Below are 14,731 nucleotides of genomic sequence, written 5' to 3'. Positions count from 1 at the left end.
ATTACGGGGGCAGACGTTCGGACGCGCAGGCTAGCGCAGGCGATCGGTTCGAGGGGACAGACGGGTGCAAGGCTGCTGCGCAGTGGGTTTCAGGGCCAGGTCACATGTAGCAGCGCCGAAAGGGACGTGACAGCACGAGGCAGTCGAGGTAGCTGAGGCAGTTGAGGTAGGTAGCTGAGGCAGTTGAGGTAGCTTAGGCACTTGACGTAGTCTAGGCACTTGAGGTAGCCCAGGCACTTGAGGTAGCCTAGGCACTTGAGGTAGCTGAGGCACTAGAGGTGGCTGATGAGGCAGACGGAACAGAGTCCAGACGAGGCACTGCACTGCTGCCGTGCCCCGGACCAGTGTTGGCGCTCCAAGGGCGCCCGCTCGTGTCATCCATGGCCGCCTCCTCATCAGCCTTGCCGACCAGCGACCGTCTCGACGGATGACTAACCAGGCGCCGTCGCCCTGCAATTACACACAAGACATCACCGCGATGGGTGCGTTGCGGCGCTGCGGCGCTGCGGCGCTGCGTTATCATGTCTTTATGCATCGACTCTTGCCAATGGCTGCCGCCCTTGCGCTGCGCCTGTTGCACTTCTCCCTCGATGCTTCAATGCATTCAGTGAGACGTTCGTCCACCTGGCTACACGGGCAGTCGCACACATGCGTCCCGTATCCAGTGTCTCCACCGCTGCCATCGCCATCCCTGGTGACCAATGCGGTTCAATTAAACGTAGCTCGCCACAACTGATACAGATACGCCAATCGACACTGCCCATGCCTGTCACAGACGCTCCCCGGTGCGCCTGCGGCCACCCGTGATAATCCATGACCTGCCCTTCCGGGGCCTGCCACACGGTCCTTGCTCAGCTGCATCGCACAGCTGTCGCTGCCTGCACTTGCTGCCTGCACTGATTGCATCGGTTCAACTGCCCGCGCCTGCGTCTTGTTCTCTGCTGCTGACGTCTGGTGCTTCTGTCTCCGCACTCTGCGAGCATGCGCTGATCTACTCCTTTGCCATTTGTCTTTTCCACCGCGCACCTCGCCATGCTTGCGACCAGGAAGCGCCCGCTGCCCCTGCTGGCTGCCCTCGTCCTCATTCTCGTCGTCGTCTTTTACCACAGAGGCCATGCCGACCGCCTGTACCAGCAGTGGTCGGCCTCCATCGAGTCGCATCCCGTGAAGCTTCCCTCGAACAGCACGCTTGGTTTTGGCGCTGTCGTCGTCGTCTCGAAACAAGGCTCTGATCGCCGCCGCGCCCTCCTCCAGGCTGCCAACGTGACCGACATTGACCTCACCATCCCAGAGCAGCCGCAGTGGACCGAAGGCGACGTCCAGCGCTTCATCAACGGCCAAGACAATGTTCAGCGAGGCTCGATACTAGCGTGGTTGGGCCACCACAATGCTCTTCGCTGGTAAGCAGCGCCCGCACCTGCAGCGCTTCTCTTGGCTGCAGCGCTTCTCTTGGCTGCAGCCTTATACTCCATCGCAGAACCCGCAGCTGATTCGCTCTTGCAGGTTCCTGGACTCCGGCCACGAGACTGCACTCATTCTGGAAGACGACGTCGACTGGGACATCCGTCTTCGCAGCATCCAGATCCCACTGGCAGCAAGCGCTGCACGCCAGGTTCTTCCACCACTGCGATCCTACCACCCTTTTGCCAACTTTGGCAGCAAGCACGTCCACTATTGGGGCAACCACGATGACTGGGATCTGCTCTATCTTGGCCACTGCGGCGACTACTTTGACGAGATCACTGGAGAGGGACCGAAGACCGCCAGCAAGCGTTACAACTTGACCGGCACACCGCACGTCCTATACAAGGACTACACCCTGCCCACGCGATCTGACCTGCACCCTTTTACACAGGCCTTGTTCGGCGGCCTGCAAATGCCTGCGCACTCGCGAGTTTTTCACCGCTCCAAATTTCCCCTCTGCTCTTTTGGATACGCAGTGACCCGTCCGGCCGCCGAACGACTGCTCAACGACCTCGCACCACCGAAGCTTCGTAAGAAGGGGCCTCGCGCATTTGACGTTTCGCTCCTGCACGCTTGCAACAAAGGGTCTAAGACGCCCTCGCCTACAGCCAATTGGAACAACCCGAAACCTCACCCAGACCCCAAACTACGATACAAGTACGCAAGTCAAGGCCTCCGCTGCTGGACACTCAACTCCGAGCTTTTTCACCACATGCCAGGGCAGAGCGAGATCGCAGAGATTGGCGCAAGAGCTGGAGAAGAACAGGCCGGCCTACCACCCGTTGATCTGGCCGGCCAAGCGCAAGTCATCTACCGGAACGAGACGACGAACATCGACTGCGGTTTCTGGAGCGGTGCATTCGCATTCGACGAGAACGATGCCGATCGGCTCCGCACACTGCAAGAAAAGGTCGGCAGAGAAGGCAGGTGCCTGAAAGAAGGCCGGCGAGAGGTGGACGGAGCACTGCAGAAGCTCAGGAACTAGGAGCCCGGCGCTTCGCAGTGGTCGCGGTCCTACGACCCTACGCGCGCGCTCATCGACTGAGTACGCACTATTGTACATTTAACATATCAGCAGCATCTATTAGCGATTGGCTATGGCGACGGGAGTTTCAGGCGTATTTCGAGCATGGCATGCTCATACGAATTTCTGATACCATGCAGCAAGGCTTGCACATATGGCGCATGTAGGCTTTTTGGATTAAGCTGGCTTTTGGATTGGAGCAGCGCAGCGCAGCACGAGAAACAGTGATACCACAGTAGATGCAGATCTAGAATCAATACCCACGGTCCTACGTACACCTGCCAGTATCACACCGCCGCCTTTGTGGTTGTGGGTCACACGGAGAGTGCCTCGGCTACATACGTGGTGCGGACGCATGTCGAATTTCCCGTTGTGCACAGCCCCGTTTGACATTCCATTCTTTGGTGCAATTCGTACACTCTTGAGAAAGCAGGTACCAAGCATGCACGCCCCGACGCTGCTCTGCTCGCCCTCGACTCGCCAATGCCGCTCCTACTTCGCACTGGCCCACGACCGGCTCTCAGCGTGCGACCCGCTCTGAGGCTCGACGTTTAGATCGAAATCAAAATCAAAATCAGCCCGATCATGGCCTGTCACGCGTTTCCTGCCGCAAGCCCCTGGGACACAGGCACGGTGACCGGGCCCTGTTCTCCTTCTATGCATGTGTTGGTTCTATGCACGTCTTGGTTCTGTGCAAGTGCTTCCTGTGCAAGTGCTTCCTGTGCAAGTGCTTCCTGTGCAAGCGCCCGGCACACCGCTCGCCGAGGGCCTGAAGCCCTGCTGAAAGCCCTGCTGAAAGTGACGGGGCTGGCAAGGGCACCATGCGCGCGTATGGGTATGGTGGAATGTGAAAGGTCGGATCAACGGTGTGGGCCGTGCTAAGCTTTTGAAACGTGGGCTAAGCTTTGCGGGCCTGTCAATGGGACGATCGTGCGTGCATGCGGGGACATCCCTGTGGTCGTGGAGCCACGGAATGGAGGGTGGAGAGCCGCCTGCGAAACGTGAAGGTGGAATGCGCAGTGTGCTGCGCGTTCAAGGCAGGAGTTTAAGCCTCAGAGAATGTACGAAGACACGATAATGGACATGTATAGAGTGAGACCAGGTGGACTAATTTTGGTTCAACTAAAAACTATGAATGTAGATGTATACGGGTATGCGCTGTGATGATTAGACCTCCAAACGCCAATGCTGAAATGCTTCGAAAGTCGGGGATGCTCGACAGACTCCTGAGTATGTACATCCATGTGTACGCAGTATCTTGGTGGTATGTGATCATTATTATTCAAAATTCATGCTTCAAGCCTCGAAGTTGTTGAGCCAATGCTTGACGACAACTCGACCCTCATCGAAAGACTTCTTGTCCATGCGGACGATGATGGCGGCGTGGGAGTGACGGTGGTTGTGAATGTAAACCGGAAACTTTTTGAACCCAACGTTGTCGAGAGCTTCGATCATCTTAAACTGATCCTGTCGCAGTGCAAGCGCAGGGAACTCGAGGGGAGACGCTCGCTTGTTCTCCGTGGTGGCCTCTACGTCAGTAATTAGGTGTCCACGCTCGAATCTGGGCGAAGTTGGCTGTGTCGGGGACACCATCTCCTCGCTGTCACTGCCGAGATACTCCTGCTCGTGTGCATTGTTGACGTTCTCGAAAATGTCCTCAGCTTCCCTTCGAGCGGCGTTGAGCATAAGTGGGATGCGGTAACGACCAGCCTCAATGCCAGCACTCCCAGCTTCGTGGAGACGAATGCGCTGCTGGCTCCGGAGGGATTGGACAGCGGAGTTGCAGAGAAAGAGCGTCGTACCAATCGGAATGAAGACGACGAGGAAGGCGAACAGAGGAAGACGGGTAAAGACTGTTCGTGTTGAAGCAGTCAAGCGCTGTACGAGGGCTGGCGTAGGCTCCTGCTCCTTGGGCGAAACTGGATCCTCGCTATCGATGATCACGTCCTCGTAGCCTGGGATGTAGTTGATCTTGAGCTCGTCAGGCCTGATGAATGGGTCTGTCTGCGAGATCCCGGCGGTGTAATAGGTGACCGTGCGATCGTTGACGACATTGGCGTACAGGCTTCGGTGCTTGAACTCTGCCAGAGCTTTGATGAAGATAGTGTCTGGGTCTGCAAGAATGGCCAAGATAGGCCGGCCTGTGTCGCGGAATTTGTCGATGCCAAAGAGTTGTCTGCCACTGGCGGAAAGGGTCCTGGCGCCAAGTACGTTCCAGACATGGCTAGTGTAGCCTCTCAAAGGAGTACGGACACCGAGGTGAGGTGTAGCGAAAGTCGTGAAGTTCTGCGGATTCTGTCAGTCCTAGCCGATCTCCTCTTTCTTTCAGGTCACATACCACCGGCTCGATTTGCTCAAAGATGCCCTTGTGGTAGAGCAATCCGATAGCATAGCGGGCTACAAGTCCGCCGAACGAATATCCAGTGATGCTGAATTTCGTGATAGTGTGACCTTCCTTTCTGAGTTCGTCCAGCCTGTTCTCTACTTCGTCTGCGACTCGCTCGCCGCCAACCTCGGCACCATCGTATGTGAAGCTGCCGGCATTGCTCTTGGGGACGAGGACGTCAAGGTCAGGATATCGCTCCTTGACGCTGGTTGTGAGGTACTTGAGGTGATCCGGGTTGCCCCAAAGACTGGCACGTTATCAGCGTGAGCTCCTTCCTCAACAAGGCGGGAGGCGACTCTCGCCTCATGAATACTGACTTACCCATGAACGAGAACGAGGAGGTGGGTGGCTTTGTGTGAGTTCTCAGTTGACGTGTTCGCAGCCATGGCCATAAGTGTGAGGTTTGAAAATTGTTGTCTTAGGTAGGAAGGGGCGAGGTGGTGTTTATTGTAGTGGACATATTTCACACTCGTCCGGGAAGGCGGTCTTATCGGACTGTGCTCGGAACGCAGTCGCTATCACCTTGGCGTTTGCACTAAGCAAAAATGACAGATGAGAGTGATAGGGGTGGATGCGGTATATATAGTTCCTCCAGCACGAGATTATTACTCACATGCGTTTCGTGGTGCCTCGAGCGCGGCGAGTTTGGAGGATTCTCCAACGTCTCATAACGTCATGATTCGGAACGAGGCGAGTCGAGCCGTGTTTGGTGCGCGTGCCCGCCGACGCGTTCCCTGCAGCTTGGCGATCTGGCGTTTGCGACTTGCAGCATGCGCCACAACTCACTCTCACCGAGCTGACTTCGCATCTCAAGGACTCGAAGTGGCTGCGCTGACCGCCGAAGCTAGAAGTTTATCACTGCCGTGAAAGCGAGGCATCTGAAAGTGGGTCTTTGAGATAGCTATTGGGGAAGGAATGTAAGAGTGATCCTTCGCCTCTCCAGAACCTAGCCATTCTTTGCTGCCAGACGCTTTCCTTTTGAAGCCAACGTCTACAAGTTTCCCTGCACATCAGTTGACGACGTCACTTCATATTTCACGCATTCTGCTCACATGGTACGTCTTGACCATGGAAGAGTTCACCGTCTTCATTGCTCACTATGTCTGGCGTTTAGCAGTAGTTGATCAACAATGTGGCCCTCAATACCCGCTTTTAGAAGCTTTAGCAACACATCGTGTCCTGCGGGTACTAAGTGCGAGCTCCCTTACTGCATCTTCGGCCATGACATTGTCAAAGCGCGTAGCACGCCTCCCACAGCAACAGCGAGCAACACGACAGACAGCGAGCCAGCTGCGAAGCGTCAGAAACTAAACGACGATACTGCCAAGGGCGTTGCCTTACGCAGCGCGCTAGATGTACCTACAGCGCCGAGAGCTGTATTCACGGGCTTATCCGCTGGCAAGGACAAGGTCATTGTAGCAAACAAAAGAGCAGATACCGCCACCGCAACATCATCAAACTCAGCAAACAATGGGAGGAACGTCGATGCTCTACCGCGATCCGCGACACAGCCAGTGTCACCACCACCGAAGATATCAGAAGCCAAAGCTACCCTCACGCCCACGGGTCCGGTAGCTTTGTTGCCACGCAAACTGGTGAAAGAACCAGCACTCTTCACCAGACGATTGGGCCTCCTAAAGATGCTGCACGGGTTCATGAAGCCACTGAATGACAAGATTGCGAAAGCTGTCAAGCCCGAAATCAAAGCCTTGCACATGGACGCAAACCAACTCAACAAGTTGGCGGTGGATGAGGAAGAACGTATCGCGATAGCAAATCCGGGCGTGTATGAGAACGTGCTGAAGCAACGACTGCTCAAGGTCAAGAAAATGACGCCGGAGGGATGGGTCAAGGAGAGATTTGACGCTTTGGCAAAAGAAAAAGGTCTACCACCGAAGAAGACCCCACCAAAGAAGGTTGATACCGGCCTTACACCAAAGGGAGAAGTGAGTGTTCTTTCGACGCTCATCTGTCCGCAGGATGGCTTGGACAAGCACGGATACGTTACGGCGCTCCCCACAACGAAGCAACTGGAGGAAGCGAGATCAGCACAGGCATCGGCGGACTTCTGGGAAGTGTGTGATCGTTGCAACACGCGATTCCAGGTCTTCCCCGAGCGCCGAGAAGAAGACGGCGCACTCACCACTGGAGGCCAGTGCACACATCATTGGGGCAGGAAGGTGTATCCTAAGAGGTCGAAGAACGCCGGACCGGAACCGACTACCTACTCCTGTTGCCACGAGTCTGTTGGCTCTCCCGGGTGTACTACGTCCGACACTCACGTGTATAAAATCTCGGACCCAAAGCGACTTTCTTTGGTCATGCCCTTCATCGAGACGCTGGAAAACGACGAGGCACCAGCAGACACGGCAATCTGCTTTGATTGCGAGATGGGATACACCACGCACGGCCTCGAACTCATGCGTCTCACAGCCATTGCATGGCCGACCCACAAGCCACTTGTCGACGTACTCGTTCGCCCCATTGGCCATCTCTTGGATGTGAACACGCGATTCTCCGGTATCACGGTAGAACAGTTCCTCAGCGCAAAGCCATATGACCCAGCGGATCCGAAGCCTAGACGAAACGATATCCGCATCGTCGAGTCTCCTTATGTGGCGCGAGATCTCTTCCTGGCCCACGTCACGACGACAACGCCCGTGCTCGGTCACGCCCTCGAGAATGATCTCAACACTCTCAGGATCATCCACCCGAACATCATCGACACCGTCCTACTTTTCCCGCACAGACGAGGGTTACCACTTCGCCACGGCCTGCGCGCTCTGGCCAAGGAGAAGCTCGACATTGACATTCAACAAGCTGGCGCTGCCGGACACGACAGCTACGAGGACGCGAGGACGACTGGCGAGTTGATCCGCTTCAAGGTAGCAGAAAAGTGGAAGCAGCTCAAGCATGACGGCTGGGAGTTGCGTGATGGTGGCGTCTTTCCACCGATGCCGCCTGGTGCACCGCCTTCACAGGCCCCTGCTGCGCTGCCGATGATGCCGCCGGCTCCGATGGCTATCTTGGGAGCAAAGTCAGCCGGGAAGCGGAAACTCGACGAGGAGGATGCGGCGGCAGCTACAGGCGAAGAGCCGCCTGCAAAGAAGCATGACTTGATCTTGGAAGACCAGTGAAGAGATTGAGACAGAGACATCTTGCTTGTTCAGAGGCTTGAAACCACTCACAGCATGATCGGTATATGGACGTGCAGCATAGCATGCGTAGCTGCGGGTATCTCCGGCCTCCAAGGGCTCTACATGCTCCTCTAGACAGCCTCGACACGGATGTGCGTGTCTTGTCCCTCTCGTATCCTCAAATCATCCATGTATATGTGTACAGTGAACTGGCTCGAGAACCTTCGCCGAGCTCCACGTCCCTCTGGCGCGCTTCCGTGTCTGGATATCCGCTCGTATCTTCCCTATGCCTGTTCACCCCCTCCCCTCCTGCCCATGAACAACCAGCCCCTGCACCCCTTCCAAGCTCTCCTTGACCGGCTCATACACCACATCGACGTCCAGATCCTTCATGACGCCAATCACAACGCCCACGCTCTCGAAGAAGCCGTTCACAGCCACGCGCAGCATGCGGTTCGTGGTCGCCGCGTAATTCACGACGAGCGTGTTCTTCTCCCTGTCGCCAGCGAGGCTGAAAGCGCGGCGCACGAGAGGCGAGAGCTCGGCGTCGACGGACAGCGCGCGCGAGGCGGTTGCGGCGTAGTGCGCGGACGGGAAGGGGATGTGGAGTTGTCTGCGGCAGTTAGTCATCAATTCGCGAGCGCGGGCATGGAACGCAAGGAGTACAGAGTGCAGGGGAAGTCCGACGCCGTCCACGTCTGTGTGTCCGCCATGGTCGAATGGGAGCGCTTCATGGGACTGCTGCACCGTTTGACGGCGATGAAAAGGTTATCGATTGTGTTGCGGCTAACTGCTGCCCCGCGCCCCACACTGCACAACCAACTGCGTCGAGACCCTTGCAGGAAGCTATGGCCACCAGACCAAAGCGCGATGCGTTCACATCGTCATCGATCGCTCATGGCTGCTGCGACGTGCAAACGCATCATGGCCGGTCCAGCGCTGCCCGCCCGGAGACCACTGCACTGCAATTGCCTCTGCACCACCACCACCACCACCACCACCACACATCCCCCGTGACACCATCCCGCGCCTGCCACCAGCACCTCCACACCAACTGACACAGTCACGATGCTCCGCACCTTCACCCGCGCCTCGCGCACCTTCCGCGTCGCCAGCGTCCGCCCGTTCTCCCAGTCGGCTACCCACCGCGCCGAGGGCAACGCATCCACAAACGCCAAGACTGACACCAGCATGCCGCCCGACGGCGAGCACAGCGTGAACAAGGCGAAGCGCGGCGACACGCACGATGTGCGGGCGAGCATGCTGAGCGATGGGCTAGGGCACGTACCCTCCCCCCTCCGTACTCAATCAACATCTACACGGGTTCTGGTTGCAGACGCAGAGACGGGTTATGGCGAGAGCTGACATCCTCCAGCAACGCGAAGCAAGGCACCGGTGGAACCGCGACCGAGGAACGCGACTCGGCGGGCGGGATGCAGAAGGCCAAGGAGGAGTTCCCCGAGTCGCCGGATCCGGCAATTGGCATGCAGGACGAGAGGGGTGGCCGTGGTGGACGGTAGAGGAGCATGACGTTAGGGGACAGAGATGGAATTTTCGCCATGTCTTCTCCCGCTCGTCGATCCTTGGAGTACTTTGTAAAACAACTAGGCTCAACGCATGCGCTGTTGCCACGGCTATCAGAGGAGTCTGACATATCCCTGCCCACCAGCTCACTCCCGCCCATCCTCGCCCTCATACATCCATCTCCCTCCCCCGCCTGACAAGCGCGACCTCCCTCCCACTCCTAGCATCCCGCCTCTCTGCAGCACCGGCTGTATCACCACTAGTCTCTGCTGCCTCCCTCGCCGACCTCTTGCCTCCCTGACCATCATCCGGCCGATCTGCATCTCCACGACATCGAGCAAGTCCTTGAGCGCCTCGACGCGCGAGCTGCCGACTTCAGGCGCGTCTTCTTTGAGTCTGACCCGACGGTATATTGCAAGCATGTTCGACCAATTTGATGCGGGGAAGCTGTGGTCGCTCGCGACAAAGGCCAGGCAGGCAGTGTTCTCATTGCTACACCTAGTGTAACACACACCTTGCAGATCGACGGGAAGCTGCAGCTCAGCTGATCCGAGTACCACTTATCCATGTAGGTCGACAGAAAGGTAGTAGAACTTGAGGTAAAATCGTCACCTCGATGATGGTGCAGTGACATTGAGTGGTATCTATGTAGTAGCTCTGAAGCAAACATCAAAAAACGAAAAGTGAGTGGCCAAAGCCTCGCCTCAGCGAGCTGCCCGAGCGCCGTAATCAAAAGCCATGACAGCTGTGTTCTTCGTGTGCAACGCCAGCGATCCATTGAGGCCGCATATTCCCATACAAAAGTCCAAGAAAAGGTAAAAGGTTACAATGACGCCTCATCATCCTTCGCGCTCGCACTGACGTATCCGTCATCGACCTCAGCAAGCCCGACCAGTGTTTTGCTAGTCTTGAGGCAGTACTCGATGATCCTGGTTCGTGCCTTGTTCGACAAGTTGCCACGTGGACTCGTCTTGCGACCGATCCACATGCGCAATGCAGAAGCGATGCGCTCAAGGCCAGAGCTGGTCTGTGCCTGCAGCGAAGCGTCTTCCATGAAGCGCGTGAGGATCTTATGGCCGGCGACGAAGCTAAGTAGTGTTGTGGTACATTGAGGGAGGAAAGTGTTGTTGACGACGAAGATGGCCCGCTTGTGTGCGCTGTAGTGATGAGATTCAATTAGAGAGAGACATTTCGCCAGTGTGAGTGCTTTGCGAACGTCGACTGCGACCGTACTGTCGCCGACGAGATTGAGGCCGGTCTCGCTGGCCTTTGAAGATGGCGGTGCAGGTAAGGCTTCCAGCGCTTTGGCGATACGAGCATCGCGATCCTCATCAAATACGACAGCGTCTGCAACGAGGGCTCGCATCTGAGCTTGCGAATTGGCAGGTGCAGTCTGCAGAGCGAAGTCGAGGTCGGCAATGGAGTCTGCCTTCTTCGCGGCAAGATGGGAAGCAAGGCCCCTGTTCAAAACGAGACTAGAGTACCATGCTGCGAGTGCGTCAAGGGGCGAGCTGATGGCGAAATCCTCGACGACACCGTCCATAGAAGCATCGAGGGTAGTATTCTCAGCGTTGGGTCGATTCCAGGCCAGGTTGTAAGCTCGCTGGATGATCGATGCAACCAGTACGTCATCGCACTCCCTCTCGATGAGAGCAGCCAGGTGGTCCGGTAGTGGTTCAGCTTCCTTGTCCTTCGAGTTGCTGGCAATACGGTGCTCGCTGCGGGCAGCATTCCAGCAGCTGCGAGCCATCTTTGCACTCAGCTCATCCACCACTTTCCATCCTCCATAGGTAGCGCAAGAGACCTCCCAAAGCAATACACGAATGTGTAGAGCCTTGAGCATGAGACGCGCAGGTGTGTCTGGTAAAGTACCGGAGGCCATAAGGCTCAGCACAAGTCGGCTCTTGCTGATCTCCGCATCGCCACCCGTAAGCTGAGCGTCCAGCGCAATGTTCCATGCCTTGACTCGTGCAATCTCCTGGTCCTTCGTTGTGCCTGTAAGGTACGCGTACCCATCCCAGCCGATGATCCTGCGTGTGCTGAGCTTCAACATCTTGAGAGCGAGTGCTGCGAGCTCGAGGACAAAGTTGTGCTGCGGCACCCAAACGGTCTGAATGGCAGTGAGCCATGCCGAGCGACGGACCTCGACCGGAGACGCGAGTGATGGCGCGGATGTCAACACAAAGGCTGGGACTGTCTTCTTCTTCTGCTTCGGCTTGTGTTCGAAAAATGGAGCAACGATGTAAAAGAAAGCGCCGAAAATGAGCAACAACTTCGCAACGGGTATCTGCGCAGTCGTGCTGCCGAAAGATGTAGTGGGAGACAAGATCGAAAAGATATTGATAGGAAGAGCGAAAAGACCGTGGACGGATGGCTCCTCTTGCGACTGTTCGCGCGACGAGAATCCTTCGAGGATCATCAGACCAGCGAGAGACCCGACCATAAGCTTGCCTATCATTGCGCTGCTTCGGCGTCCGTTGACCATTGGCGGTCCTGACACCGGACGACCATGTCCGGGGTACTGTGGGTATGCGTGGGCGTAGTGTTGTTGTGGCGGCAGCCCTTGCTGCAGAGCGCGGATATTGTCTGGTACAGGTATCATGCCCTGCGGAGGTCCAAGATTCGCCATGGGATGTACAAATGGGTCTTCCTGGAACCTGCTGCCATCGGGCGTGCTGACAGTCCCATGCAGGGTCATGGGCCCTGAAATGGCCATCTTCTCGTAGCTCTCGATGCGGCCCTTCAAAGTCGCAATCTCGTCCGTGAGACGCTTGTTGCGCTTCTCCAGATGGCGAATGTACTCGGTGGCCTTGGAGAGTACTGTAGCCTTGTTTAGTTTGTGTGCAGGCGTGAGACCTTCGAGGTCCTCCGGGTCGTCGTCCTCTTCGGTCCCGTTGGGGCGCGACATGACACGCAGGCTGGGGACGCTGTCGCGCAGCGCGGCAATCTTGTCGTTAAGGTTGGTTCGGTACCGCTTCTCGATCATGTTGTGCGCTGTCTTCTTCGGCGGCTGCGACCCGCCCTTCTTGCTTGATGGTACATCGTCAGAGTCCTCGGTGTCCTCAGTCGACTTCCTCTTCTTCGAGTTTGTTGCAGGCTCGGGCGACGAGTGCGATGATGATGTGCCGTTGTTAAGGGAGCCAGGGCTGTGGTGAAGGCTCGGCGTCGAGGCAGGTGGGCCGGGCTGCGCGAATGCAGTGGGCATGTAAAGTTGGGGCTGCGGCTGGGGCTGCTGCGTCCACGCGGGCGGTGAGTAAAAGCTCTGCTGCTGCTGGGGGTCAACAGTTGAGGGTGAGCTCAGGGCGTGGCCGTTGAAGTCGAAGGCGGCAGGCATGTCGACGGGCCCACCAAAGGTGAAGGGTGCGCCGGCCTGCGAGTACATGGGAGCAGAGGTGGGCACGGCAGTCGTCTGTGCGGAGGTCATGGGCGGCTCCGACTGCTGGGGGTTCTGAGCAGCAGCGGGATTGAACTGCATCCACTCATTCCAGCTAGTGAGGTCGTCGGCAGGCGCGGCGAGCGTAATGTCGTCGCCCGCAGTGGCGAGCCAAGGGCCGCGCATGCCGCCGAAGGGGAAGTTGCTCGACATCATGGGATCCTCCATGCTGCTGCTGTCGCTGCTGTCGGTACCAGTCCTCGCCGGCGACGGCGTGGGCTGTGGGCGATTGGTCGTCGTCTGCTGCTGGGGGCTTGTGTTGGAGCCAAAGTCCGCGACGCAATACGGGCCAACCTGTGTTGCGCCACGTTAGTACAGCGATCTATTGGGACGGAGCGCGGGCGGTGGCAGCAGCACGCACGGCAATTCTCTCCAGCTCCAGTCCATCGTCAGTGATAACGTCAGTAGCCATGAGGTTGAGCGAAAGTGGTACTCTGGTGGGCAGCGAGCAGACTCTCTACTGCGACAGGGACATGGGAGGGAACGACAACAGAAGGAACACAGCTGCCAGCGCTGCGCGTGTGCACAACAATGACTGCTAGACTGTCTGGGAGTGCATAGAAGGAGAAAGGCGCCGTCTTACCAGCAATTGAGCCACAGATCAGGTCACCATGTATCCAAGGCCCTTGAGTGAGCGGGCAGCGACAGCGCTCCAGGATCGCTGCAGTGCACGAACGGGCACGAACGGACCAGCGTGCAGTGACGGCTATGCAAGAGTCGAATGTTTGCAGGGGCCACAAGGGTGCTGTGGCTGCTTCAACTGTTGAAACCGAGCGAATCTGTGAAAGAGCTGCAGTCCGCGGTGGGTAAATGGCCTGATCTTTCGTACGACTTGAGGCAGTGCGCCTAATGGGGCAGGGAGGCAGGGGCTGGCCTGGACTTGAATGGTGCAGAAGAGGAAGACGCCGCTTATTTGAGGAACTGCTGGAGATGCTGCACCGACGCGCCTGAGACACGCCGCTTTCTGGCCTGCGGTCGTGGAGAAGCAAGTTCAATAATGTCGACAAAGGAGGAAGAGATGGGGAGCCGCAGGTGCCATGGCCTGCACAGCGGCCAATCCCTGTTAGCCGCGCTGGTCTGAGCCCACGCCCGAAAGGCGCCGTGAGAGGCCGAGGGTCCCGATGCCGCGCCTGCTGCAGGCCTTATCCTCGTACATAGTGATCATCATATCGGCGGGGTGATGGTCGTTCGTAAGGGCAATGCTCATCGAATCATAAACAGCATTAACCCCCTAGCTCCAATTCAATATGTAACAAGGCACATTCTTGACGTTTGCATGAGTGGCAGTCCGGTTGCCATGTGCATGTCGCGGGAGATCAGCGTCTGGAAGGCGCTGAAATTGGTAGCTTCGCGCCTGCTGAAAACTCCGATGGTCTACCACTCTTTACTCGGTGGAAGCGAGTCACGTGGACCAAGCCTGCCCTGTGACGTCGATTGACGAACATCAAGGCCCGGTAAATCAGATGGAACGCCAGGCTTCAAGCGCATTGTAGGTCGCGTTCGACAATCAAGTCATGAAGCATGTTTACTGTTTACGTAGTTTTGAAGACCACAAATCTTGCCGATGCGAAGACATGAGACGAAAGTCGTACTTTCAGACACAGGCCGAGAGTCCATATCTTCTCAGAAAGTTCCCATCAGATTCAAAACATTACATTCGATGGCTCAATCTCGATTTTGATAGGACGATTGAGGGAGTGGCTTTTGATTTGACTTGGCTGGTACCACGTTACTCTGGAAGCAGCGGAAGCAGATAAGACAAT

The 14,731-nt window shown here is 56.9% G+C and overlaps 7 protein-coding genes across 7 annotated transcripts; 4 read left to right on the top strand and 3 right to left on the bottom strand.

The window, feature by feature from the left end:
- Positions 1 to 784: 784 nt before the first annotated feature.
- M421DRAFT_421486 (glycosyltransferase family 25 protein) lies at positions 785 to 2,817 on the top strand. The gene is made up of 2 exons (XM_033592849.1): positions 785 to 1,400; positions 1,504 to 2,817. The coding sequence occupies exons 1-2, from the start codon at positions 1,033 to 1,035 to the stop codon at positions 2,447 to 2,449; spliced, it is 1,314 nt and encodes a 437-aa protein (XP_033447893.1). The 5' UTR covers positions 785 to 1,032; the 3' UTR covers positions 2,450 to 2,817.
- Positions 2,818 to 3,580: 763 nt separating this feature from the next.
- M421DRAFT_421485 (DUF676-domain-containing protein) lies at positions 3,581 to 5,533 on the bottom strand. Its single transcript, XM_033592848.1, has 3 exons — positions 5,196 to 5,533; positions 4,827 to 5,121; positions 3,581 to 4,774 (listed from the first exon to the last, which is right to left on the bottom strand). The coding sequence occupies exons 1-3, from the start codon at positions 5,264 to 5,266 to the stop codon at positions 3,785 to 3,787; spliced, it is 1,356 nt and encodes a 451-aa protein (XP_033447892.1). The 5' UTR covers positions 5,267 to 5,533; the 3' UTR covers positions 3,581 to 3,784.
- Positions 5,534 to 5,843: 310 nt separating this feature from the next.
- On the top strand, positions 5,844 to 8,158 carry M421DRAFT_172025 (uncharacterized protein). Its single transcript, XM_033587790.1, has 2 exons — positions 5,844 to 5,929; positions 5,989 to 8,158. Exon 2 carries the CDS (start codon positions 6,005 to 6,007, stop codon positions 8,009 to 8,011), a length of 2,007 nt encoding a protein of 668 aa, XP_033447891.1. The 5' UTR covers positions 5,844 to 5,929; positions 5,989 to 6,004; the 3' UTR covers positions 8,012 to 8,158.
- Positions 8,014 to 8,778, bottom strand: M421DRAFT_421483 (Pcc1-domain-containing protein). The gene is made up of 2 exons (XM_033592847.1): positions 8,678 to 8,778; positions 8,014 to 8,624 (listed from the first exon to the last, which is right to left on the bottom strand). The coding sequence occupies exons 1-2, from the start codon at positions 8,722 to 8,724 to the stop codon at positions 8,306 to 8,308; spliced, it is 366 nt and encodes a 121-aa protein (XP_033447890.1). The 5' UTR covers positions 8,725 to 8,778; the 3' UTR covers positions 8,014 to 8,305.
- Positions 8,779 to 8,930: 152 nt separating this feature from the next.
- On the top strand, positions 8,931 to 9,646 carry M421DRAFT_421482 (uncharacterized protein). Its single transcript, XM_033592846.1, has 2 exons — positions 8,931 to 9,291; positions 9,387 to 9,646. Exons 1-2 carry the CDS (start codon positions 9,080 to 9,082, stop codon positions 9,529 to 9,531), a joined length of 357 nt encoding a protein of 118 aa, XP_033447889.1. The 5' UTR covers positions 8,931 to 9,079; the 3' UTR covers positions 9,532 to 9,646.
- On the top strand, positions 9,451 to 10,200 carry M421DRAFT_171815 (uncharacterized protein). The gene has a single exon (XM_033587788.1). The coding sequence runs from the start codon at positions 9,629 to 9,631 to the stop codon at positions 10,040 to 10,042; it is 414 nt and encodes a 137-aa protein (XP_033447888.1). The 5' UTR covers positions 9,451 to 9,628; the 3' UTR covers positions 10,043 to 10,200.
- Positions 9,947 to 13,617, bottom strand: M421DRAFT_421479 (uncharacterized protein). The gene has a single exon (XM_033592845.1). It carries the CDS (start codon positions 13,134 to 13,136, stop codon positions 10,359 to 10,361), a length of 2,778 nt encoding a protein of 925 aa, XP_033447887.1. The 5' UTR covers positions 13,137 to 13,617; the 3' UTR covers positions 9,947 to 10,358.
- Between the last annotated feature and the right edge of the window lie 1,114 nt (positions 13,618 to 14,731).

This window comes from Didymella exigua (assembly GCF_010094145.1).
Source record: "Didymella exigua CBS 183.55 unplaced genomic scaffold M421scaffold_16, whole genome shotgun sequence".
In the NCBI taxonomy this organism is placed as follows: Eukaryota; Fungi; Ascomycota; class Dothideomycetes; order Pleosporales; family Didymellaceae; genus Didymella; species Didymella exigua.
The sequence above is the reverse complement of the archived record's forward strand: the minus strand, read 5'-3'. Positions and strand labels throughout refer to the sequence as shown.

Coding starts and splice junctions, on each gene's coding strand:
- M421DRAFT_421482 (XM_033592846.1), top strand. CDS start 9,080: ATGCTCCGCACCTTCACCCGCGCCTCGCGCACCTTCCGCGTCGCCAGC. Junction 9,292..9,386: donor ATGCTGAGCGATGGGCTAGG/GCACGTACCCTC, acceptor GACATCCTCCAG/CAACGCGAAGCAAGGCACCG.
- M421DRAFT_421485 (XM_033592848.1), bottom strand. CDS start 5,266: ATGGCCATGGCTGCGAACACGTCAACTGAGAACTCACACAAAGCCACC. Junction 5,122..5,195: donor CTCCTCGTTCTCGTTCATGG/GTAAGTCAGTAT, acceptor ATAACGTGCCAG/TCTTTGGGGCAACCCGGATC. Junction 4,775..4,826: donor TTGAGCAAATCGAGCCGGTG/GTATGTGACCTG, acceptor CAGAATCCGCAG/AACTTCACGACTTTCGCTAC.
- M421DRAFT_421483 (XM_033592847.1), bottom strand. CDS start 8,724: ATGGCGGACACACAGACGTGGACGGCGTCGGACTTCCCCTGCACTCT. Junction 8,625..8,677: donor TCGGACTTCCCCTGCACTCT/GTACTCCTTGCG, acceptor TAACTGCCGCAG/ACAACTCCACATCCCCTTCC.
- M421DRAFT_421486 (XM_033592849.1), top strand. CDS start 1,033: ATGCTTGCGACCAGGAAGCGCCCGCTGCCCCTGCTGGCTGCCCTCGTC. Junction 1,401..1,503: donor CACCACAATGCTCTTCGCTG/GTAAGCAGCGCC, acceptor TCGCTCTTGCAG/GTTCCTGGACTCCGGCCACG.
- M421DRAFT_421479 (XM_033592845.1), bottom strand. CDS start 13,136: ATGGAGGATCCCATGATGTCGAGCAACTTCCCCTTCGGCGGCATGCGC.
- M421DRAFT_171815 (XM_033587788.1), top strand. CDS start 9,629: ATGCGCTGTTGCCACGGCTATCAGAGGAGTCTGACATATCCCTGCCCA.
- M421DRAFT_172025 (XM_033587790.1), top strand. CDS start 6,005: ATGTGGCCCTCAATACCCGCTTTTAGAAGCTTTAGCAACACATCGTGT.